Source organism: Crotalus tigris, unplaced genomic scaffold, assembly GCF_016545835.1.
Source record: "Crotalus tigris isolate CLP2741 ecotype Arizona unplaced genomic scaffold, ASM1654583v1 scf7180000017774.6281472, whole genome shotgun sequence".
NCBI classification, from domain to species: Eukaryota; Metazoa; Chordata; class Lepidosauria; order Squamata; family Viperidae; genus Crotalus; species Crotalus tigris.
The window spans coordinates 3,534,204-3,556,623 of record NW_024096625.1 but is presented as its reverse complement, the minus strand read 5'-3'; the positions used below and the strand labels follow the sequence as shown (position 1 = coordinate 3,556,623).

At 35.5% G+C, this 22,420-nt stretch overlaps 1 protein-coding gene across 2 annotated transcripts in view; it reads right to left on the bottom strand.

Moving 5' to 3' along the window:
* Positions 1 to 22,420, bottom strand: part of SKAP2 (src kinase associated phosphoprotein 2) — a 131,551-nt gene that overhangs the window by 108,759 nt on the left and 372 nt on the right. For both annotated transcript variants that reach the window (XM_039342026.1, XM_039342027.1), the window contains exons 2-3: positions 13,910 to 14,015; positions 359 to 384 (exon numbers count right to left, since the gene is read on the bottom strand). In XM_039342026.1, the coding sequence (XP_039197960.1) occupies positions 359 to 384; positions 13,910 to 14,015 (132 nt within the window). The remainder of the gene's footprint in view (positions 1 to 358; positions 385 to 13,909; positions 14,016 to 22,420) is intronic.

The window sequence follows — 22,420 nt, the reverse complement described above, 5'->3', positions numbered from 1 at the left end:
TCACAGCAAGCAAAGTGGAGAATATTTTAAACACTTTCATTAAATTTAGAATATTAGAAAGTTTTTAAGACCCTGTCAATGCCAATAGCCAGTGATTTCATTTGAAATATTTTTTTCTCTCCCATTTTTTAGTTCTTGGTTAGTGTGCCTTTTTGTTTTATAAAAACAGCAAAACATATATTTTTAAAAAAGGAAATTGAAAGTCTTCCATTATTTTGCCCAGCAGGGGGAGCCAGCACACCCAGCCATGCCATATGTGCACAGTCTGAGGTGATTGAATGCACTTAAGATCAGTTTAGAAGCTCAGTAGTAATAAAAAAATATTTAAGCCACATACAAATGAAAAACGTATTCTTACCTCTTTCAGGAAATTCTTGTGGGTAGCTGCAGAAAGGAAAAAGAAGGGGTGGGAAAAGAGGATACGGTAAGTGTTTGCAAATCTAAAGAATAGTGCATGTTTTTTCAGGTTAACAAAATGATATCCCACAACTAATTACTGGAAGGCACTTTGGGCAACATTACCTCAAAAATATGATCTAAGGTTTGAAGAAGTCTTTCATGAGATTAATAGTTGCATATTTGTAATGAACAAATAATAACTGTATTATGTTGCACCTCAGCTTCAATTGAAAACATCAACATATTAATATGGAAAACAGAAAAAAAATCATCACTACTCTGAAAAATTCACAGTATGTTTAAGAAAGATTAAGGTAATGCTTGGATAAGTTCAAGAACAAGAAAAACAATTACAGTGAGTTAAAATCTGACAACAGCACCTAGAGGACAACACAAATATACACCTGTAAGAATGTTGCTGAATACCACAATGTTAAGACAGAAAAGAAAACATACAATAGCTAGAACCATTCCTTGGGTCAGGATGATTTGTGAATCTGCATTGATAGGGGGATATTATTTCCTGATATTCAGTGGTTCATACCCTGCTATTATTATAATAACAACAACAAGTGTTAACTTTTTCTACTTGTTTTCTTATTTTAATATATTGCATGTGCCTAGAGATGCTCATTCCAAGGAAGTGAGTTATAAATTAAATAACTAAATAAACAACAATGGACAACAAACTGTATCCATATAAATACCACCCAGACAGAAGACAAAAAGCTAAGGGATAGATGCCGCACTTTTATTGTGCTAAAGCATCCCTGGGCAAGAACCTGATCCTATCATTACCTCAATAAGCAAGCCAAGTCACACAACTATTCTAGTATCATTTGGTACAATTTGTTATATTCCTCAAATCTGGCTCTGGTGTTAAACCTTTGCATACAATAAGCATTTTATCAGTGTTAAATGATATAGTGGTAGGTGCAAATTATCCAAGGTAAGCATTATTCTTGATAGGGAAGAAAGTTATACTGGCAAAAAGCCAAGCTATCAGTCACAAATCATACCCATCATGGCAACAACCTCTTATATTGCTTATCTATTTTGTCACTTCTCCAGACAACCACAGCAGCACAACAGTCAGATATAATACTGTAAACAAGCATGACATGGAGAAACCATGTATCAGACAAGAATAGCAAGACATAAAGGTTTTCAGCGCACATCAAGTTTCTTTCAAAAGCATTATCTACTTTCATAAAGTCCAGAGAAATATTACTTTGCTCTGTTGCAATGCCTCATTTTGCAAGAAATAATGGTTCATGCTAAGATTTATATAATTAAATAAATAGTCACCCTAGAATGAATGTAGTAAGAGTTCCAGCATTGCTAATTTCTGATGTGGAAGGCACCATTTCAAAACTTCCAGATGTATCAAATGCTTCTGTAAACATTGGTCGCAAAGAAGAACAAGACTAGATACCAAGTATTAGAAATTTCCAAGAATTCCAACAATAATAGATCAACAATGGAACTTATTACCTAGATAGCTTTGAGCATCAATTCATAAAACAGACAACTATCTGTCAGGAATACTTTAATTGGGATTCCTGCCCTAAACAGAGTGTTGGTCTTGATGGCCTACAGAGTCCTGTCTAACTCTATGATTCAATTCAATCCTATACTGGATTGTGAGGATTCTTGACAAAGAGATTCACTTGACTAAATTACAAAGCATTACTTGTTAGCTACACTTTTAGAAACCTGTCTTGCTAAGAATGTCTGAAATTACTTTTCTGACATCTAATATAAGCTATCATTACCTCACTTCATTCCAAAAACCATGAACCATTCACAAACTGCCAGAACTGCGGCCAACTCCAAGCAAAACAGAAAAGAAAAGAAAAGAAAAAAGGCAAAGCAGCAGAAATGTAACAATCTTTTTAGTCTGTTAAGAGCCATGGTGACACAGTGGTTAGAAAGCAGCATTGCAGGCTTCCAGTTTTGCGTAGTAGCACAGCAGCTGAGGTATCCTGGGGCTCCACACCCTACGGCCGATTATTTTCTATTTGGGGACCCTAAATGAGCCTAAACTCTCCCCGGAGAGGCGACAAATAAGGAGAGGTGCCCTGCCAACCATGGAGAGACAGTGGTCGATCCAGTTGTCCAGGGAAAGCCCTCCAGAAACTAGCAGAAGAACAGCTAGCTTCACTCCAGAGTCTAGTCCAAGCTACAAGCAGCCAAAGCCAAAAAGCACTAATTTAAGCTTGATTGTAAACAACATGTTTGGAACTGGGTAAGAATACCAATTCCCTCTTTTCTACTCGATAATTGATTTCCGGGGGGGGGGACCTAAGGAGTAAAAATCCTCCGAAAGTGAGAAGGAGGGGGACTTTTGCTCCACCCTATCACAGCTGGAAGTGGCAAATTAAACTTTCATGGGGGACAGAAATACATTGAAATGAAATGAATAAGGATAAGTTTGAAATTGGTGGAATTAGTTAAGATTTTCTTATCAAAAGATTATTGATGAAAACAGAAGTAATTGTTTTGAAAACTGAAAAATGAACTGGTACTGACATCTAGTGGTAGATGAAAATATACAATTGTAGTTGCTCTGATACAGGAATTGGTAGAAAGCCCAGAAAAAAGATAACCTGTTTTAGTGATCTTCAATATTTTAACTAAATGGAAAACAACTGCAACAAAGAAAAGAAAACATTTTGAGCTATCTACAAAGTGAGAACCATAAACCTTAGGGGGAAAAACTGATCTTCCTGGATTATAAATACTTATTGAACTGTGACTCTAAAGCTGTTTGCAGAGAAAGGAAAACTTTGATTTTTTGGCTATCATGGAACACCAGAGATCTTCAGAAAGAACATATTAAGAAAAAACAAATACTTTTCAGGAGGAAATGTATGCTATGCTGCAACTAATTCAAATGACAATGACTTCAAACCATGAGGAAATTAAAAACAACTTTGAAAATATAAATGAACACATCTTCAATTTAACCTCACAACAAAAAAACTCTCAGAAAATAAAAAGAGAAAGCAATCAAATAAAGCAGACAATTGAACATAACCCAGAGGAAAGAGATTTAAAGATAGAACCCAACAATGGAAGGAATTATGACTTAACCCAGGCCGAGAAAAACTTGCAGGAAATATTGGGTATGGAAAAGATAACTTATACTTCAAGATTGCAAAATAAACCTGAGGACAAGAAAAAAGATTCGACAAAATGGATTACAGAGCTGTCAGGAGAACTATGAGAACTTAATAAAAAATGAAAAAAGAAATTAAGAGAGAAAGAAAAATATTTTCAATGAATACAAAGGGGCGAAACAGTCCTACAAAAACATCTTACTTGACTTGTCTCTTGTACCTACAACAACATCCACAAGACTATGGGAAGACCTTCTGGTCCAACGGAGCATACTGATTAGGAAAGTTATTTGGAAAAAAAAAGGCTAAAGTTAGAATTAAGAAATTAGATGATGGGATTTATTAGATGGAATATCTAAAGATTAAACACTTGTTTAAATATGATTAAAGAAATAGAAAAATTCTGGATATAAATGAATTTTAGTTTAAGAGGGATGGGCCCCTCAAGTAACATAGTATTTTTATGATATGAGAAATATAAAAATGTTGGGATGGTTTATATGAGGGAAATGTTTTAGATACTTAAATGTAATTGATTTTGAGAAAATTTCAATTGATAAGAATGTTCTGAATAGATTTAAAAAATTAGATGATTGGATTTATTAGATGGGATACTTAAAGATTAAACATTTGTTTGAGTATGATGAAAAGAATAGAAAAATTCTGAATATAAATGTATTTTAGCTTAAGAGGGACATGTTTCTCAAGTAGTATACTATTTCCCTTTTTTCTTCTCCTTTTTTGTTTTTGTTTTAAGATATGAGAAATGTAAAATTGTTGGGATAGCTCGTATGAGGAAACAGATTTAAATATGTAAGTGTAATTAACTGATGAAATCTTAACTGGTAAGAATGTTTTGAACAATGCAGGGAAAACAAATCTAAATAAGAACTCTGAAAACAGGATTTATGACAAGGTAATTAAGATGATCAATTAGAAAAGAAGCTTTATATTGATGTGGTTGTTACTTGTAGAAATACTACAAAAATGTTTATATTCAATCGTTATCAAAATACTAAGAAATGTACTAACTCAAGGTTGATAAAAGAAAATATTATTGGAAGAAGAGAAAATCAAGGAAAGCTACTATGTGGATTATGGAATTATAGAAATTAATTGTTATTGATTGTTTTTAAATATAAACCCAGACAACATACTGTTTATCAAATATTAAGGTGATTATGTTAAAAAAATAATAAAATATATTTTTTTAAAAAGCAGCATTGCAGGCTAAATCACTGCTCACTGCCAGGAGTTCAATTCTGACCATCTCAAGGTGGACAGTCTTCCATCCTTCTGAGCTTAGTAAAATGAGAACCCAGATTGTTGGGGGCAATATGCTGAATCTGTAAATCGCTTAGAGAGGGCTGTAAAGCACTATGAAGCGGTATATAAGTCAAAGTGCTATTGCGATTTCTATTGCTGTCAACCACTAGAAAGTTAGCAAACCCAGAAAAGAAGCTTTTGTTGAATTTCTGGAAACATCTCTATTTTAAGAAGGTAAAGTAACAGAATCTTGAAAACCTACTCAGACTATTTTCCAGATCAACCTATACCTAGCATAGTTACTCTTCAGTCTTTTTCTAATGCTTGCTCATCTCCACACAGCTGAGATGTCTCTTATGTACTGGACCTGTTTTCTCTCTATGTTCCTGAAACCTACTAGACATTTCATTATATATTCATATGGAAAATGTACAAAAAGAATTCAAATCCTTTCTTTTGTGCAAGTAAATGTCATATACATGGCTTCTAATTCATAATTAATTGTATCACTAGATTATTGTTGAACATTTTTGCATGACCTCTATAAACATTTCTTAATGAATTTTTTTAGACATCAGTTGTCCATGTTTAATTTGAAAAGAAAAATATTATATATTTCCACCAAGTAAAATAATAATAATCTGCTTTTTAAAGCATTCTGAGAAGTGAGACAGAAAATATACCATTAGCAACAAAATTTTAAAAATTAACTTTGCAGTTAATGAAAGCAAATATATGTGTCTCAGGATAAAGTTGTGGGATCCGGTCAGCCACCAGGACCAGAAATTTAGTCTTCTGAGCTTTTGGACTCATGCTAGAGTCCATCCTCATTGTTTCATGATTTTTGTCCTGCTAAGATTGTTTGCATGCTAAGTGAGGAAGGACAGATGTAAATAGGGATACTATATCAAAGGAGACCATGAACTCGTCAGGAGTCACATTTAAGCCTTGTAGTTTTATCAAAACCTATGTGGATATTGTGACCCTGATGTTCGAGGGTGGGGTCACGAAGCTTAAGCATTGTGCTAGCCATTTAGCCAGGTTGTAGGTAGGAGTATTTCACAGCACTACAATAGATCTAAGGAGTACTCCTATTCTGTGTATCTTAGGGAGTCCATAAAATCTTGCTTGGGTGGCATTTGTTCCTCTCATTTTTCACTATTTCCATTATACAGTTCTTTTGTTTGAGTTGGTTGAGATAAGCATTCAACTGTATGTCCATCTTACTCCTCTCTGATGCCTCTGCTGGTCTATGTGCTGAGAAATCATTAAGCAAGGCAAATGCCTTCATTTCATAATATATAAAGTTCACCATCACTATTGAAATGGCCTTTATCTGCTGGTTAAAGTAATAATGTCCTGATCTTGTTTCAGGGCTTTCAAGGTGCATTGATCTGCTGGCTGAGTGTATTGTTTGGTTTGTGTGTAACTACCACTGCTGATACATTTTGTCTGATAGCATGTTTTTCTCACTGTTGTATCTCTACCTTGTTGAATATGGATTCTAACACTGCTATAAATTTTCTTGGTGTGGCGTCACATGTTTTAAACCCTGTCATGTTCAAGTATTCATCATTCCTGCTGGCTTAATTATTTGTTCATTAAATTATGGATCAAGTTCATACAAGTTTAGAAGCATGGTTTTAACTTTTGAATTTTATCCTTTTTTTGCCTGTCTTTCTTTTACAAGGGTCCTAATAACATTCTCTAGGTGGGCGATTAGTTCTTCATATTGATAGTTGTTTTATACTTGCCCAATCTTAGATGGCAATCATTGATTAAGACCTCTGACTTCCAGTGGATAGCGTCGATGATGGCGGCTACATTGTAGCCGTCCTCCTGGGAGAGCGTGAGAACCGCGGAGTGCAGCAGATATCAGCTGTCCCGCGGCTCGAAATCTACCTCCCGGGCGAAGGGGGGGAGAAGAGAATCACCCGAATAGAGGTAGAGCCTCTTAAACCCCCCAGGAATTTTTCTCTTGGGGGGTGAAAAGAGAGCTCCCTCAGAGTTCGGGTTGCCTCCGCCTCCCAGCTGTCTTTGATCCTTTGGGAACAAAGCAAAATGCTGCTACCACCTCCGTGCTTAAAGAAACTTGGTGAGTTACTTTTAAAGCGGACAGAGCTGGGTAAAGGATTGAATTTATTGGTTTTTATTTGATTTTTAGTTTAGGTTGATCTTTTTTTCTTTTTTTTTTTGTTTGTGTGGAGAGTGAAAGTAAAATGGCGATTTGAAAGTTTTTTTTTTTTTCCCGGAAAAAAGTGAGTCAAACGGAACGTTATGGACTATATAGTTTTCTTTAAAACTTTTTTCCTTTTTTTAAAGGTGGATTTGAGATTTTTTAAACTCTCCTTTGTTTTTTCATTTTTTTTGAGGATATTTTTTATTGCCTTTCTTTTTTTAAGAAGGAAGAAAGAAGAAACAAGATCTTTTGTTTTTTTAAAAAATGGCTTCAAAGAGGCAAGCAGCTTCTACAGTTCCTAAGGTGGCTTCTTCTCCTGCGATTCTACCGGCACAACAACCTAAGGCTACACCACCACCCTCTCCTCCTTTGCCAACAATAACGGTACAAGATATGAAAGATATAATGGGAAATGCTGTATCTCAAATGAGAGGGGAAGTGAAGGAGCTCTTAGAGCAGAATAAAATTCAAATCAGAGGGGAAATGAAGGAGCTTTTGGAGCAGAACAAAGCAAGACATAGTTATGGCATTAACAGGACTTGCTTCTGTGGTTGAGAAGCTAGACTCTAGAGTGGAAGAGGTTGCAGACAAGGTTGATATTCTGGAAGACAAGTTTGAAGGCATGGAAAAAAAGATGGAAATTTCACAAGATGATATTGTTATGTCTCAGTATAGCGAAATGGAACCTGCTTTAAGAATCAGAGGGCTGAAAGAGGACATGCAGCAGGACCTGACAGAGATTGTGGTAAATGACTTTGCTGTTATTTTGAATAGAGAGAAAGAAGAGATATTTAGAGAAGTTGAAAAAATTTACAGAGTTAACTCCTGGGTCGCAAAACAAAAAAATTTACCAAGAGATGTGGTGATTTATTTTGCAAAGAGATCTCTGCGTAATGAAATCATACAAGCTTTCTATAATAAGAGGTTCCAGATTGCTGCTCAAGATGTCATTATTTTAAAGGAGATCCCATCTAAAATTTTAAGAAAGAGAAAAGACTTTGCCTTTTTAGCTAATGAGCTTAAAAAAAGAATGATGCCATTTAGATGGGAGATTCCGACGGGTATTGTTGTGAGCCATGCGGGGACGCGTTATAGACTTAACACAGTTACTAAAGCAAAGGAGTTTTACAGCTCGGTCCTGGGAACAGGCTCACCATCATCTATGATGCAGAAAGGTCTGGATGGCAAAGAGGTGGAACAGCAGTCTGAAGGATTAGGTGTGATGGTCACTGGAAAGTTACAGGCGGAGTGGTCGCGACAAACAGAGATCAAAGAGCAAAGAATGACCCGTGTAGCACATAGACGTAAGGAAAAGGAACAACAGAAGAAAGAAGTTAAAGAATCTCTTCAAGAAATTGTTTCGCTGACGGTGGGAGGAGCAAGACCCAAGAGTTCTGCAGCATATTCTTCAATGGCAGATCTTCAAGCAGTCTTCTCCAGGCTTCTGGTTAAGGGAGATGGTAAAGCTCCTGACCTGGAATGCTAATGGCCTTAACTCCCCCCAAAAGAGAAAGAAAATCTTTCATTACTTAAAGCAACACAATAATGATATTATTTGTTTGCAGGAAACTCATATTATACCTAAAGATCAAAAATATCTAGTTAATGCTCACTTGGGATCTCATTTTGTATCTTCTGCTCCCGGGAAAAAAGGGGGAGTAGTTATTTATGTTAAGCAAAACTTATCAGTCTATTTGGTAGAATCTGATCTTCAAGGGAGATATGTCATGACTGAAGTTGCCTTATATGGTAAGAAAGTACTTATAGTGGGATTGTACACACCAAATCAACAACAGGAACAATTTTATAGACTGCTACACCAGAAATTAACTTTGTTGGATTACAGATCTGTTATATTAATGGGAGACTGGAATGGTGTGTTAGATACTCAAAGAGACAAAAAAGGATCTTCTACTTCTTTCAAACAGGCTAAATTACCTAAAGCTTTCTTTGAGTTGAAAGAGGACTGGGAGCTGAGAGATTATTGGCGTGAACGCAATCAGGAAGAGAGAGATTTCACTTTCTTTTCAGATAGACACCAATCTTTTTCAAGAATTGACTTTTTTTTTATCACAACTGATTTATATTTTAGGGTAAAGAATGTTAAAAATTTTCCCAGGACATTGACGGATCATAGTCCAGTCTGGATGGAGTTGGTTGATGAAAAAGAGGAGAGGAGATCGTGGAGGATGAATGAAAACTTATTTAGACAAGAAAAGAATGTCCAAAAATTAAAGGAGCATTTAAAGGATTATTTTATTTTAAATATGCATAAGGGAACTTCAATGTCTATGGTATGGGATGCAGGTAAAGCCTTTATGCGAGGGATTTTGATACAAATGAATAATGCTCACAGACAGAAGCAGATTCAGAAACGTAAGGAATTGGAAAATGAGATTAAACTAAAAGAAAAAAATTTGATTTTAAACCCTACAGATGAGAAGGTTAAAGAATCTATAAAATTGCTTAAATCACAATTTAATATGTTGATGGCTGATCAAACTGCAATTAATTTATTGTATATGAAACAAAATACATTTTGTAATGCTAACAAACCAGGGAGATGGTTGGCATATCAATTGAGAAAGAAACAGAGACAGAGAATTATAGGTAAAATAAATTATAATGGTAAATTGGTATATCAGAAGGAGTTGATTAAGAAATCTTTTTTAGATTATTACCAAAAATTATATAAGAGTACTAAAGTACAGGTTTTAGATATAGATAATTATTTAAATGAAGCCAACTTCCCTAAATTAACAGAAGATCAGAAACAAAAAATTAATGGTTTGATTACTAATGAGGAAATTGAGATGGTGATCAAAGAATTAAAATTAGGTAAAGCACCGGGTACGGATGGCTTGACATCTATTTATTATATAAAACTTTGGTACAAGAGATGGTTCAAGCTTTAAGTGAACTTTTTAATAATATATTACAGGGCTCAGAGATTCCACCGTCATGGGGTAGAGCCTTTATATCTTTAATTCCAAAAGAAGATCAAGACCTTACTTTACCAAAGAATTATAGACCTATATCTCTTTTAAATGTAGATCATAAGATTTTTGCGAAAATTTTAGCCAATAGGCTTATGAGGGTTTTGCATCATGTCATACACACAGAACAAACAGGCTTTATAACTGGAAGGTATATGAAGAATAATGTTAGACAAATCATTAATTTATTAGAATATTTAGATAAAAATAATCAAGTTTCTGCAGGATTGATATTTTTAGATGCTGAAAAAGCTTTTGATCAATTGAATTGGCAATTTATGTTAAGATTAATTGAGAAAATGAATTTTGGAGGAAAAATTTTACAAGCTCTTGGTGTTATTTATCAGAAACAAACGGCACAGCTTATAGTCAATGGGGGTTTGTCAGAGGTTTTTACAATAGAAAAAGGGACAAGACAGGGATGTCCATTGTCACCACTACTGTTTGTTCTAACTTTGGAAATATTGTTGATTAAAATTCGAGAATCACAGCAAATAAAAGGAATAGAAGTCAATAAAAAAGAATATAAATTAAGAGCCTTTGCAGATGACTTAGTGGTTACCTTATCACAACCTATTTATTCTGTAGTAGAGTTACTACAATTGATACATCAATATGGACGGATTTCGGGTTTTAAAATTAACAATAATAAGACTAAAATATTACCTAAAATATGACTAATCTGGATAAGCAGACTTTGGTTAATTTGACAGATTTTGAGGTTGTTGATATGGTAAATTATTTGGGGGTTACTCTATCTGTCTCTAATGCAAAATTGTATCATAAAAAAATATTATGAAAAGCTGTGGGTCAAAATACAAAGAGATTTGAAAAATTGGGAGAAATTGCAATTATCTCTTCTGGGAAGAATTGCGGCGATTAAAATGAATGTTCTGTCAAAGTTTCTTTTTTTATTTCAAATGATACCTATTTTAAAGAACGAGGTTGATTTAAATGAATGGCAGAAAGGTATCAACAAATTTATCTGGGCAGGGAAAAAACCAAGAGTAAAACTTAAAATTATACAAGATACTCGTGAGAAAGGTGGACTCAAGGTACCGAACTTGAAATTGTATTATGATGCTGTGGTTTTAACATTAATTAGTGATTGGGTTAACTTAACAAATGTAGAAATACTCCTCTTGGAGGGTTGGGATTTACTTTTTGGATGGCATGCCTATTTAATTTTTAATAAAAAGGTTGACAGGGTTTTTAAATCTCATATTATAAGGATTTCTTTACTTCGGGTCTGGAGGAAATATTATAGAACTGATTCTAAAATTCCATTATGGGCCATACCATGGCATGCGATAGAGGGGATAAGGAGAGGAGTTAAGATGGATAGTGTTTCTTATGCACAATTACTTAGATGGGATGGTAAAAATTGGCAGTTAAAATCTTTGGAAGATTTAGCACAAGAAAATATTATATATTCATGGTTTCAGTCTAGACAAATTGTGGATAGATGGAAGGTATATTGTAATGTGGGTTTGCTTAGAGAAGATGAGAATTTTTTTAAACAAGTAAAAAATCAAAGACGAACTCACATTAAGAGAATTTATGGGGTGTTAGTAGAATTGGTAGGAGCCGAGGTGGCGCAGCAGTTAGAGTGCAGTACTGCAGGCCACTTTAGCTGACTGTGTTCAGCAGGTCAGCGGTTCAAATCTCACCGGCTCAAGGTTGACTCAGCCTTCATCCTTCGGGGGTAGGTAAAATGAGGACCCAGATTGTTGAGGGCAATGTAAATATACATTGCTTACTGGTGTACACCACTTAGAGAGTGCTTGCACTTAAAGCGGTATATAAGTCTCATAAATAAATAAATAAATTGGATTCAGAAGCAGAATTAGTTAAAGAATGTATGGTTAAATGGGCACAAAATTTTGGGGAACCAGTTTTATTAGATACTTGGGAAACTATTTGGGTGAGAAATGTCAAATTTACACAAGCCCAGAATTTAAGGGAGAATTTTTATAAAATGTTTTATAGATGGCACCTTGATCCACAAAAATGTCTCGTATGTATCCTGACTTACAGCCCAAATGTTGGAGATGTGGATGTTTGGATGCTACTTATTATCATATCTGGTGGTCGTGTAAAAATATAAAAGCCTTTTGGATTAAGATATGGTGGAATATTCAAAGAATTTTTAGAAGGAGGGTAAAATTTATCCCACAATTGTTTTTGTTAGGTATGGTTATTGATTGTGATACTAAGGAGATTATATTGATGTTAAATTTAATTACAGCCGCAAGGTTGTTAGTAGGGCAATGTTGGAAGAAGGAATCTTTGCCTACTTTGCAAGAGTGGTTTCTTAAAGTTTCTTATTTGGCGGAAATGGCAAAGATTTCGACTTTCTTGAAGGATCAATCGCAAGAGAAGTATGTTGCGGTATGGAAAAAATGGACAGATTTTATACAACATAAGTTGGATATAAAAAAATATTATTTAGTTTTTTAACAATTTATATTTAAAATTGAATATTTTGTTTTTTTTGTTTTTTTTGTTCTTCTTTTTTCCCTTTTTTTATTCTTTTCCTTTCTAAACATTTATTTTTTGTATTCATGTTTTTTATATATATATACTATTGTTAATTATTTCATAATTTTTCTAATTAATGTATTTAGATTTCTAACTAATGTATTTAGATTTATTTATGGTTTATATCTTTTTTTAAGATTTTTTGATGAAATTTTAATTAAGCCTATATTCAGCTCTGGGAAGGTCGGGGGAGGGAATGGGAGGGTTGGGGAGGTTGGGGGGAAGATTGTTTTGTTTTTGTAAAATTTTAAAAATTTAATAAAAATTATCTTTGAAAAAAAAAAAGACCTCTAACATACGTTTGCTGAATGCTTTTGCCACACATCTGCCCATCTCCATTAACCAGTTGTCGGTAGTGCATCAGTGTAGGACTAAGATGGCCACTGCAAAGTGATATAGTCAGAAAGCACAATATCATATGACTTCATCACTTAGTGACAGCAATCCAGGTAGTCACGGCTACCATAATGCCAAGGTATGCAGATTGTTAAGTGGGAAGCAGTGGGAATTCCAGGTAAGGAGTGTAGGGGTGTTAAGCAGGGATGGGGGAAGCCTGAAAAGGCCAAGTACAGGTTGCATTTATGTTAGGAGACGGGGCTGCTGAAGAATGGCATAAATGCAGGAACGCCAGGGAAAAGGAGGATATGGTGCATGCAAGTGATGGGGAAAGAAGGCACGCTGTGTGTAAGTAAAAGGAGGATGAAGTGCAATCAAAGGGGGAAGGAAGGCAGAGTGCATTCAAGCAAAGGGGGAAGGAGGGTACTGAGTGAAAGGGAGGAAGACGATCTGATGGATACAAAGGGGGAAGGAAGTTGGGTGCACGTGAAGGGGTAAAAGCAAAGAAAATTTGGGGGGAGAGACTTACCCAAGAGACTTATCATTTTCCGTGCCAGCTTCCTTATTGACTTTGCTTGTGGGAAGCTGGCAGGGAAGATCACAAATGGTAAATTGTGACATGACTGCAGGACACAGTAACTGATCTTAAGTGCAAGATGGTTGCCAAACACCTGACTTTTGTTCACGTGACCACTGCAATTATCAGAACTTCAAAGACTGATTTTAAGTCCCTTCATTCAGCGCCATCATAGCTTTGAAAGGTTGCTGAACAATGGACATTAAGTGAGGACTACCTGCAGGTATATTTCTCCTGCTGCCTATTAGAGAAGAGCAGGCTATAATAGGAGCTTGAATTTCCCATGTCTCCTTTGTTTGGAATATGAAATGAGAATATGATGGTATATAAACCTGAATAAATAATAAGGATTTAATTTATACTGGAGCCTTAATTCATTCAAAGTTTTCTTATTAATAAAGGAGAAATAATAAGGATAGCCTATTCCACAGATTGGTTGCAAACTGATATACTTTCTATATTAAATGTACTTTATACAAGCATAATTACTTACTTGGACCTGATGTCTTTCATCTTCTTAACCAAAACATCTTTCTTTTCCCTTGCTTTTTTGGATAAATTTTCACCTTTTAGGATATCTGATATGAATGTGTCAACATCTAAATCATGAAAGAATAAATAGAAAGAGATGAGTCAAAAAAGAAATACTAATTTTCAGATGATTAATACCTCTATTTTAGTTTTTTTTATAAAGCAATAACAGCCAAACTATTTAATGGAGTTACTTTATCAGTTCCAGGCATAAAATAATTGAAAGATATTTCAAACTGTAAATTGAATAGATTTGTTCACTGCTCTGCTTATGCTTAGCACAGCAAATGCTGTTTTGACATTTGCTATCATTCAATGAACAAAAGCCTAACCAGTTTTTATAAACTGTCAAAACATATAAAATATATGCACCCCACCCATTACTCAAAGAATAAAGTCTAGAAGATAATAAACTGCTTCAACTCTTATGTGACTGTCACAGAATCAAACTTCATTTGGCACTTTTATTAACAAAGTAACATTTTTAAAACTGATTGCCAGCTTATGATTTCTTTGTCTATGTTAAAGTTGATCTATCCTGAAATCCTGTGTATAAAATCTGGAAAGTGAAATGGTAGTAAATCTCAAAGCTACCAACAGAATCACCTTGTGCACAGAAGAACTGCTAATATGAATACTAAAACAACATAATATCTATGATAAAACAAAGAGAACTAGTAAGTTTCAGTGTAAAACTATCACTAAATGTGGCAATACTGTAAACCCATATACACAAGTAAAACACCATTTCCATTTTTATTTTTTTAGTGTCTTCTGATGCATAACTTTACCTTGATACACATTAATTTAATCTGGATGTACTGTTTAAGAGAATGTACCCTGGAGAAGCCATCAGCTGGCTATAGATATTGCATTAAACCATGACTATGGTTAACTACAGTTAAATACACACAGTTGGTCATTCACACATCATTCTGACCCAATGATTTATCAACACTCTAAATCAGGGTCCCTAACCCCTGGTCCGTGGACTGGCAATGGGCCACGGCATACCACAAACTGGCCCACACAAACAAACAAAGCCCCATCCACGGGATGCAGGCAGTACATGAAACCATGTCCCCTCCAGTCCGCAGAAAAACCTCTTTCCACAGAATCGGTCCCTAGTGCTCAAAAGGTTGGGGATCTCTAGTCTAAACCAAAGAAACCATATTATGACTTTGATGTTAGTTCAAATGTTCATGTGTGCATGTTTGTTTTGCTATGCAAAATATAGTTCAGTTTAGTAGCAGTAACAGATGCCCGTAGACAGTAAATTGTTTTATGTTTATTATGAACACCAGGTTTTGAAGGACAAGTGATGCAGGGGTTGTCCTACTTAGTCTCTAAAAATATAAGCCTAATCATGTTACAAATAGTTTGCTGGATTATCCTTTTGGTCTCACCCAGAACTGCTTTTCTTATATAACAAGTTCAATTCGCATCAGAACTAGCTATGCAATCTAGTTGTTCAATTAACTGAAGAATAGATTTTCTGGCCATAATGAGGCAATTATTCAGTTAATGGCAGGCTGAAATTAGACAGGCTGGTTGTTATACATAACCACATTCACTGCATGGTTGGGCTAATGCCTAATCTGAGTTAACACAGAACACTTGTATTTCAAAATGTTTCATGAATAGTGATTGTCGCAGCCCAATGGAAGATGAGTAGAAACAGCTCATATTAGGTTTTACATAAAAGGACAGAAAAATCTGCAATGCATAATCATAAGATATTGGTCTATAAATAAATTAACAAAATATTGGTAAATGGGAGCTCTGATACATAGGCAACCTAAAAGATTAATTTCCAAATTTAAATAAAAGGTTCTAAAATAACAATTACCTCTTTATATAACTTTCATCTCAAAGCAGAGAACCAAATAACTAACTAGGAATAAACTCTGCGTAATTGTGTTATTTGGCTGACAAATTTGGCATAACCTAAGTTTGTTATTAGCTTGGAGCCCACACTGTCATTCTTCTATTTTATCAGCAGAAATTGACTCTCAATGTTCCTGGTCTATCTTATAGCCACTCCAGAAGGAGGGAGGGAGGGAGGGAGGGAGGGAGGAAGGAAGGAAGGAAGGAAGGAAGGAAGGAAGGAAGGAAGGAAGGAAGGAAGGAAGGAAGGAAGGAAGACATTGTATTGAGAAAAACTGAGTACCTTTTTCTTAAATGTTGAGTCATGTTATATTTTAAGCAAAAAAAATACCATTTTCATTCAAAATTGTCTTTGAATAATTGAAGAAAAGCAAACACAATCACAAGACAGCTAGACTCAATATTACTTTTAAAAGAAATCAATGGGGCAGCACGTGTATAAAAATAGCATACCCCATTTTTTATTCCTTATATGGGACACTATAACCTCATAGAAAAGACAAAGACTCTTCTTGTAATGCTACAGGTTATTTTAAAAATGTTCTCTTCTTTAACTTCAATGTATCTCTTTTCATTTCAGTACTCTTTAAGACAGTGGCCCCCAAACTTTGGGAATCAGGGACTGATTCTGTAGTGATAGTTTTTTCTGTGGACCAGAGGGGGCGTGGTTTCACATGCTGCCTGCATTCTGTGATGGGCTTCCTTTGTTTGCGCCATCCGATTTCTGGCATGCCGCAGCCCAGTGCCAATCCACAGACTGGGGGTTGGAGACCCCTGCTTTAAGAGATAGTAATTGCAAAGATAATCAGCTTAAATTATATCGACACAATGATTATGTCTTTTTCAATTATCCAGAACTCTTCTGTAATGAATAGTCATTTCAGCAATATTCAGACTGAAAACAAAACACTATAAAAATGTGATCTTTATGTCTGAGAGTTAAATGTAGAAAATATAAAACTCCACCCTGTATAGATTGCATTAATGGACCATAGTCAAGAGAAATAAAGGAGAGTGACTGCTGTTTTTTTTCATTTTGGCAGCTAAAACGGTTTCATGTGCTCAAATAGATAATCCATATTCATGACTCACAATCATAAAAGTTAAATTAAGTTGTAACTCCTAAATTAAGAGGCAAGAATGAGTTCAATGGAAGAGAGTAGAGTGCTTACTGTGAGTGCTTACTGTAAGCTTCTATTATTGCATTTCAATGAATATTTGTGAACATCATATGTTCATGAAATAGGTACATAATTTATGTACCCTTACATATCTGCACAAATCTCTACAAACCTACACACACACAAATAATTCAAAAGAAGAGCTTCAGAGTTCAGAGTATAGAATTTCTCTGTTCCTCATTAAAGCATGCAAATCATTTCTCAGGAAGCCTGACCATGCCTGACCGTGCAAAAAGATGCCACTGCCTTTAGAGTTGCATTAAAGATATGCTACTCTGATTATTCACTTAATTAAAGCAGTGGCAACTTTTTCACATACATGGCAGAATTGTGCTTGCACAAGATCCAAAATCTAAAAAACTTAAGATCCAGCTTTGGCATTAACAGATACTGTCATTATGTAAGAGGCCTACATGACTTTAGTTAAGATTTCATTCATTCTTCCCTTTGTAACTTTTTTCTGTTCAAGTTTCTAATTATCATTCAGTTTCTGTAGTTACATATCCAGCACAATACTGATGAGGGGAAGAATGGAGGGAGATCTGGAGAAAACAATTATCTAATTGGTCCACTGTTAGGAAATATTAGGACTAATAAAAATTAGTCCTCCAACATAAGTACTTTCAGTCATTTATCATGAGAACTCTTTAGCTTGTTTTTAACTTTTGATTTATCAAGGGAAAAGTAATTCATTCATTTTTCTTTAAACCTCATGACAATAAGTTAATAGCAATACACCGAAAAGTCAGACGAGTTGGTCAAAATTTCAATACTATGCTCCATTTGTGCTTTAGTTAAAGTCCATGCTGGCTGGAGATTTCTGGGAGTTGAGGTCACATATCTTAAAGTTGCCAAGACTGAGAATCATAGACTTAGACTCTCTTAGTGTGAAGTCAGAAAATGGAACACTCTAGTCAGAAAAAAGGCTGGGCAGTTAATAAAAAAAAAAGCTAAGACCCATCATACACTGTAATTTTAATTTTGAAGTTTAATTTTGAATATGTGTATGTATAATATATGTAGATATACATTTTCAAAATTAAACTTATTTCCTGGCAAATAGACTGAAACCATATAGTCTCAAAACAAGCAAGCTGTCTTCTGATACAGGTGGGTTAGCATATCAAAGTAAAACATAATGTGGTTATTTTGGATTTTTTGTGCAAAACTAAAAATTAGCTTGTAGCCAATGAATAATAGGATAGCTTGCTGTATGACTTTAGCAAATTTTAATTCATTCAAGGGCTAAACAAGTCCCAATCACAATATAGAGCAGTTCCTAGGTTACCTCCGTTAGTCTCAAAAAGCTAAGCAGAGTAAGGCCCGGTTAGTTCTTGGATAGGAGGCCTCTAAGACTGTAAATTAGTCTTAGGAAATCAAAAATATTCTGAAAAAGGGCAGTTCCTTCTGGTTGCTGGGAAAAAAATACAGACATTTGCATGTAGTGGGGGGAAGCTGAACTTGAAGGATTTGCATTACTGCACACTTCAAAAATGATTAATAATAAGTGCCTCAGATCCCACATAAACATAACACTCTTCTGCTATTCATTACAACAGCCCAATGTTTTCACTTCATGTTGAAAGAAGGGGCCACTGCTTTAAGACTTACTGTTAAGAAACAGCAGCATTTGTTTCAGGCTTGGTCAGAAGCCTTAATAGATTCAGTCTCACTTCATGGCTAGCTGTAGTGTTTGCCTGAGATCTAAAAACACTTATTCAAGATAATTTTTGAAGCATTTGCAACCCTAATGTTTATGTGGTATGAAGATCTATTTCTATTGGCACCCAGGAAGAAATTCTTGAAAAGCTGACATAATCACATCTTGCCAGAGCTATAAATACTTTTCAAAAGTATACTCAAGCAATCTTTCAACCTATGTTGTTGTTGTTGTTAATTGTGAAGTCGTGTCCGACCTATCGCGACCCCATAGACAACGTTCCTCCAGGTCTTCCTGTCCTCTACCATTTTCTGGAGTCCATTTAAGTTCACACCTACTGCTTCAGTGACTCCATCCAGCTATCTCATTCTCTGTCGTCCCGTTCTTCTATTGCCCTCAATCTTTCCCAGCATTAGGCCCTTCTCCAGTGAGTCCTTCCTTCTCATTAAGTGGCCAAAGTATTTGAGTTTCAACTTCAGGATCTGGCCTTCTAAAGAGCAGTCGGGGTTGATCTCTTCTAGGACTGACCGGTTTGAATGCCTTGCAGTCCAAGGGACTCGCAGGAGTCTTCTCCAGCACCATAGTTCAAAGGCCTCAATTCTTTGGCGCTCAGCCTTTCCTATGGTCCAACTTTCACAGCCATACATTGCAACTGGGAAAACCATGGCCTGGACTATACGCACTTTTGTTGGCAGGGTGATATCTCTGCTTTTTAGTATGCTGTCTAGATTTGCCATAGCTTTCCTCCCCAGGAGCAAGCGTCTTTTAATTTCTTGGCTGCAGTCCCCATCTGAGGTGATCTTGGAGCCCAGAAAAATAAAATCTGTCACTACCTCCATTTCTTCCCCATCTATTTGCCAGGATTGAGAGGGCCGGATGCCATGATTTTGGTTTTCTTAATGTTGAGTTTCAAGCCAACTTTTGCACTCTCCTTCTTCACCCGCATCAAGAGGCTCTTTAGTTCCTCTTCACTTTCTGCCATTAGAGTGGTATCATCTGCATATCTTAGGTTGTTGATATTTCTCCCGGCAATCTTAATTCCAACTTTTGATTCATCTAGCCCTGCCTTTCTCATGATGTGCTCTGCATATAAGTTAAATAGGCAGGGCGACAGTATACAGCCTTGCCGGACTCCTTTTCCAATTTTGAACCAATCAGTGGTTCTGTGTCCAGTTCTCACTGTTGCTTCTTGACCCGCATATAGGTTTCTCAAGAGACAAATGAGATGGTCTGGTATTCCCATCTCTTTAAGAACTTGCCACAATTTGTTGTGATCCACACAATCAAAGGCTTTAGCATAGTCAATGAAGCAGAAGTAGATGTTGTTCTGGAACTCCCTAGCTTTCTCCATGATCCAGCGTATGTTGGCAATTTGATCTCTAGTTCCTCTGCCTCTTCGAAATCCTGCCTGTACTTCTGGTAGTTTTCGATACACATACTGCTGGAGTCTAGCTTGTAGGATTTTAAGCATAACTTTACTAGCGTGTGAAATGAGTGCAATGGTGCGATAGTTTGAACATTCTTTGGCATTGCCTTTCTTTGGAATTGGAATGTAAACTGACCTTTTCCAATCCTGTGGCCACTGTTGAGTTTTCCAAATTTGCTGGCAAATTGAGTGTAGCACTTTTACTGCATCGTCTTTTAAGATTTTTAATAGCTCAGCTGGAATACTATCACCTCCACTAGCTTTGTTGTTGCTCAGATTTTCTAAGGCCCATTTCACTTCACATTCTAGGATGTCTGGTTTGAGGGCAATGACCATCTCATTCTGGTTATCTGGGATGTTAAGCTCATTCTTGTATAGTTCTTTTGCCATCTCTTCTTAATCTCTTCTGCCTCTGTTAGGTCCCTGCCATTTTGGTCCTTTATCATGCCCATCTTTGCATGAAACATTCCCTTCATATCTCCAATTTTCTTGAAGAGATCTCTGGTCCTCCCTATTCTGTTGTTTTCTTCTATTTCTTTGCACTGTTCATTTAAGAAGGCATTCTTATCTATTCTAGCTATTCTCTGGAATTCTGCATTCAATTGGGTGTATCTTTCTCTTTCTTCTTTGCCTTTCGCTTCTCTTCTTTCCTCAGCTATTTGCAAAGCTTCCTTGCATTTCTTTTTCTTTGGGATGGTTTTAGTTGCTACCTCTTGTACAATGTTGCGAACTTCAATCCATAGTTCTTCAGGCACTCTGTCTATCAGATCTAATTCCTTAAATCTATTTGTTACCTCTACTGTATATTCAGGAATATGATTTAGTTCATACCTGAGTGGCCTAGTGCTTTTCCCTACTTTTTTCAATTTAAGCCTAAATTTTGCAACGAGAAGCTCATGATCTGAGCCACAGTCAGCTCCTGGTCTTGTTTTTACTGACTGTATAGAGCTTCTCCATCTTTGGCTGCAGAGCACATAGTCAATCTGATTTCTATGTTGACCATCTGGTGATGTCCATGTTTAGAGCCGTCTCTTGGGTTGTTGGAAAAGAGTGCTTGTTATGACCATCGTATTCTCTTGACAAAATTCTATCAGCCTGTGCCCTGCTTCATTTTGTACTCCAAGGCCAAACTGTTGACTAAAATGTAATTGATCAAGACTTATGTGGCATCTAATAATTTTTTTATGTTTTTTAAAAGAACTACAAGTCTGAGAATTCTTGTTTGAATACAGTATTCTTTCTATGAACTCATACTAATCCAATCTATTCAGTAGTTATTTCATATATTTAATGTAGTTGGTTCTTGATTAAGACAATTTATGCAGTAAATTTAATATTTAAACAAAGTGTTTATAGGTATGTTTGAATAAAACTTCAGTGAAATGGATATTGGTGGGGGCAAATCAAGTTATTTACTGAGTAATATTACACAAGTCCACTTAGAGGAAGAGCCTGCTGACTTTAGAAAAATGCATTTCATTATACATGGGTACAGAATTTCAATCAAACCTATAATAGAAATTTAGTGCTAGCATAAATATAAAGCAGTCACCAATAGAAAGGGGATTTTATTTCATTCGAAAGCATATAATTGACAAAAGGAAATATATTTTTAAAAACTAGGTGGCTTTCTTTCTGGTATAATGTGCAACACAGGAAATACAACACAGAGCAACCTATTTTAAGATTATGAAAATATAAGGAAATATGGAAACGTCAAAGGCTTTTTTTTTTTTAGTTGAAACAAAGCCCCAATTCTGCATTTTGGACATTGGTCCAAGAAAAAAAAAAATCAGGAATCCAGTTAGACTTATCCATGCATTGAGATGCTTCTACAATACCACTTTAAGTTCTTTGCAAAACTCTTTACACTTATAGCATCAGCATTTAATAAATGCACATTTATTTTTCAAATTAAAACTTTTATTATTTTTTATTCTGCTTTCATTACCTTATAAGTAAATCAAGGCATGGAACAAACATAATACTCCTTTCCCTTTCTGCTTTTCCCACAACAACCCCACAACTCATTCAGGTATTTTTATGCTTAAAGTGGAACTAGAACTCCGTCTCCTAATTCCTATCTCTATACCTTATTCACTGGCCCTATACACCAAACTGACCTTAAGAATATATCCCAAAAATAAGACAGCAAGAGTACAAAAACAGATTTTCTGATGAATACTGATATCAAGCTTTCCCTAGTCCAAGTCAGAGAAGTATTTGGCCATTTCTTGTCCAAATATTTAAAAAACGAACAGCTAAGCATCAACCCACTATGCCCACCCAGCTGCTCCTCCATGGTAAGTTTCTTGATGA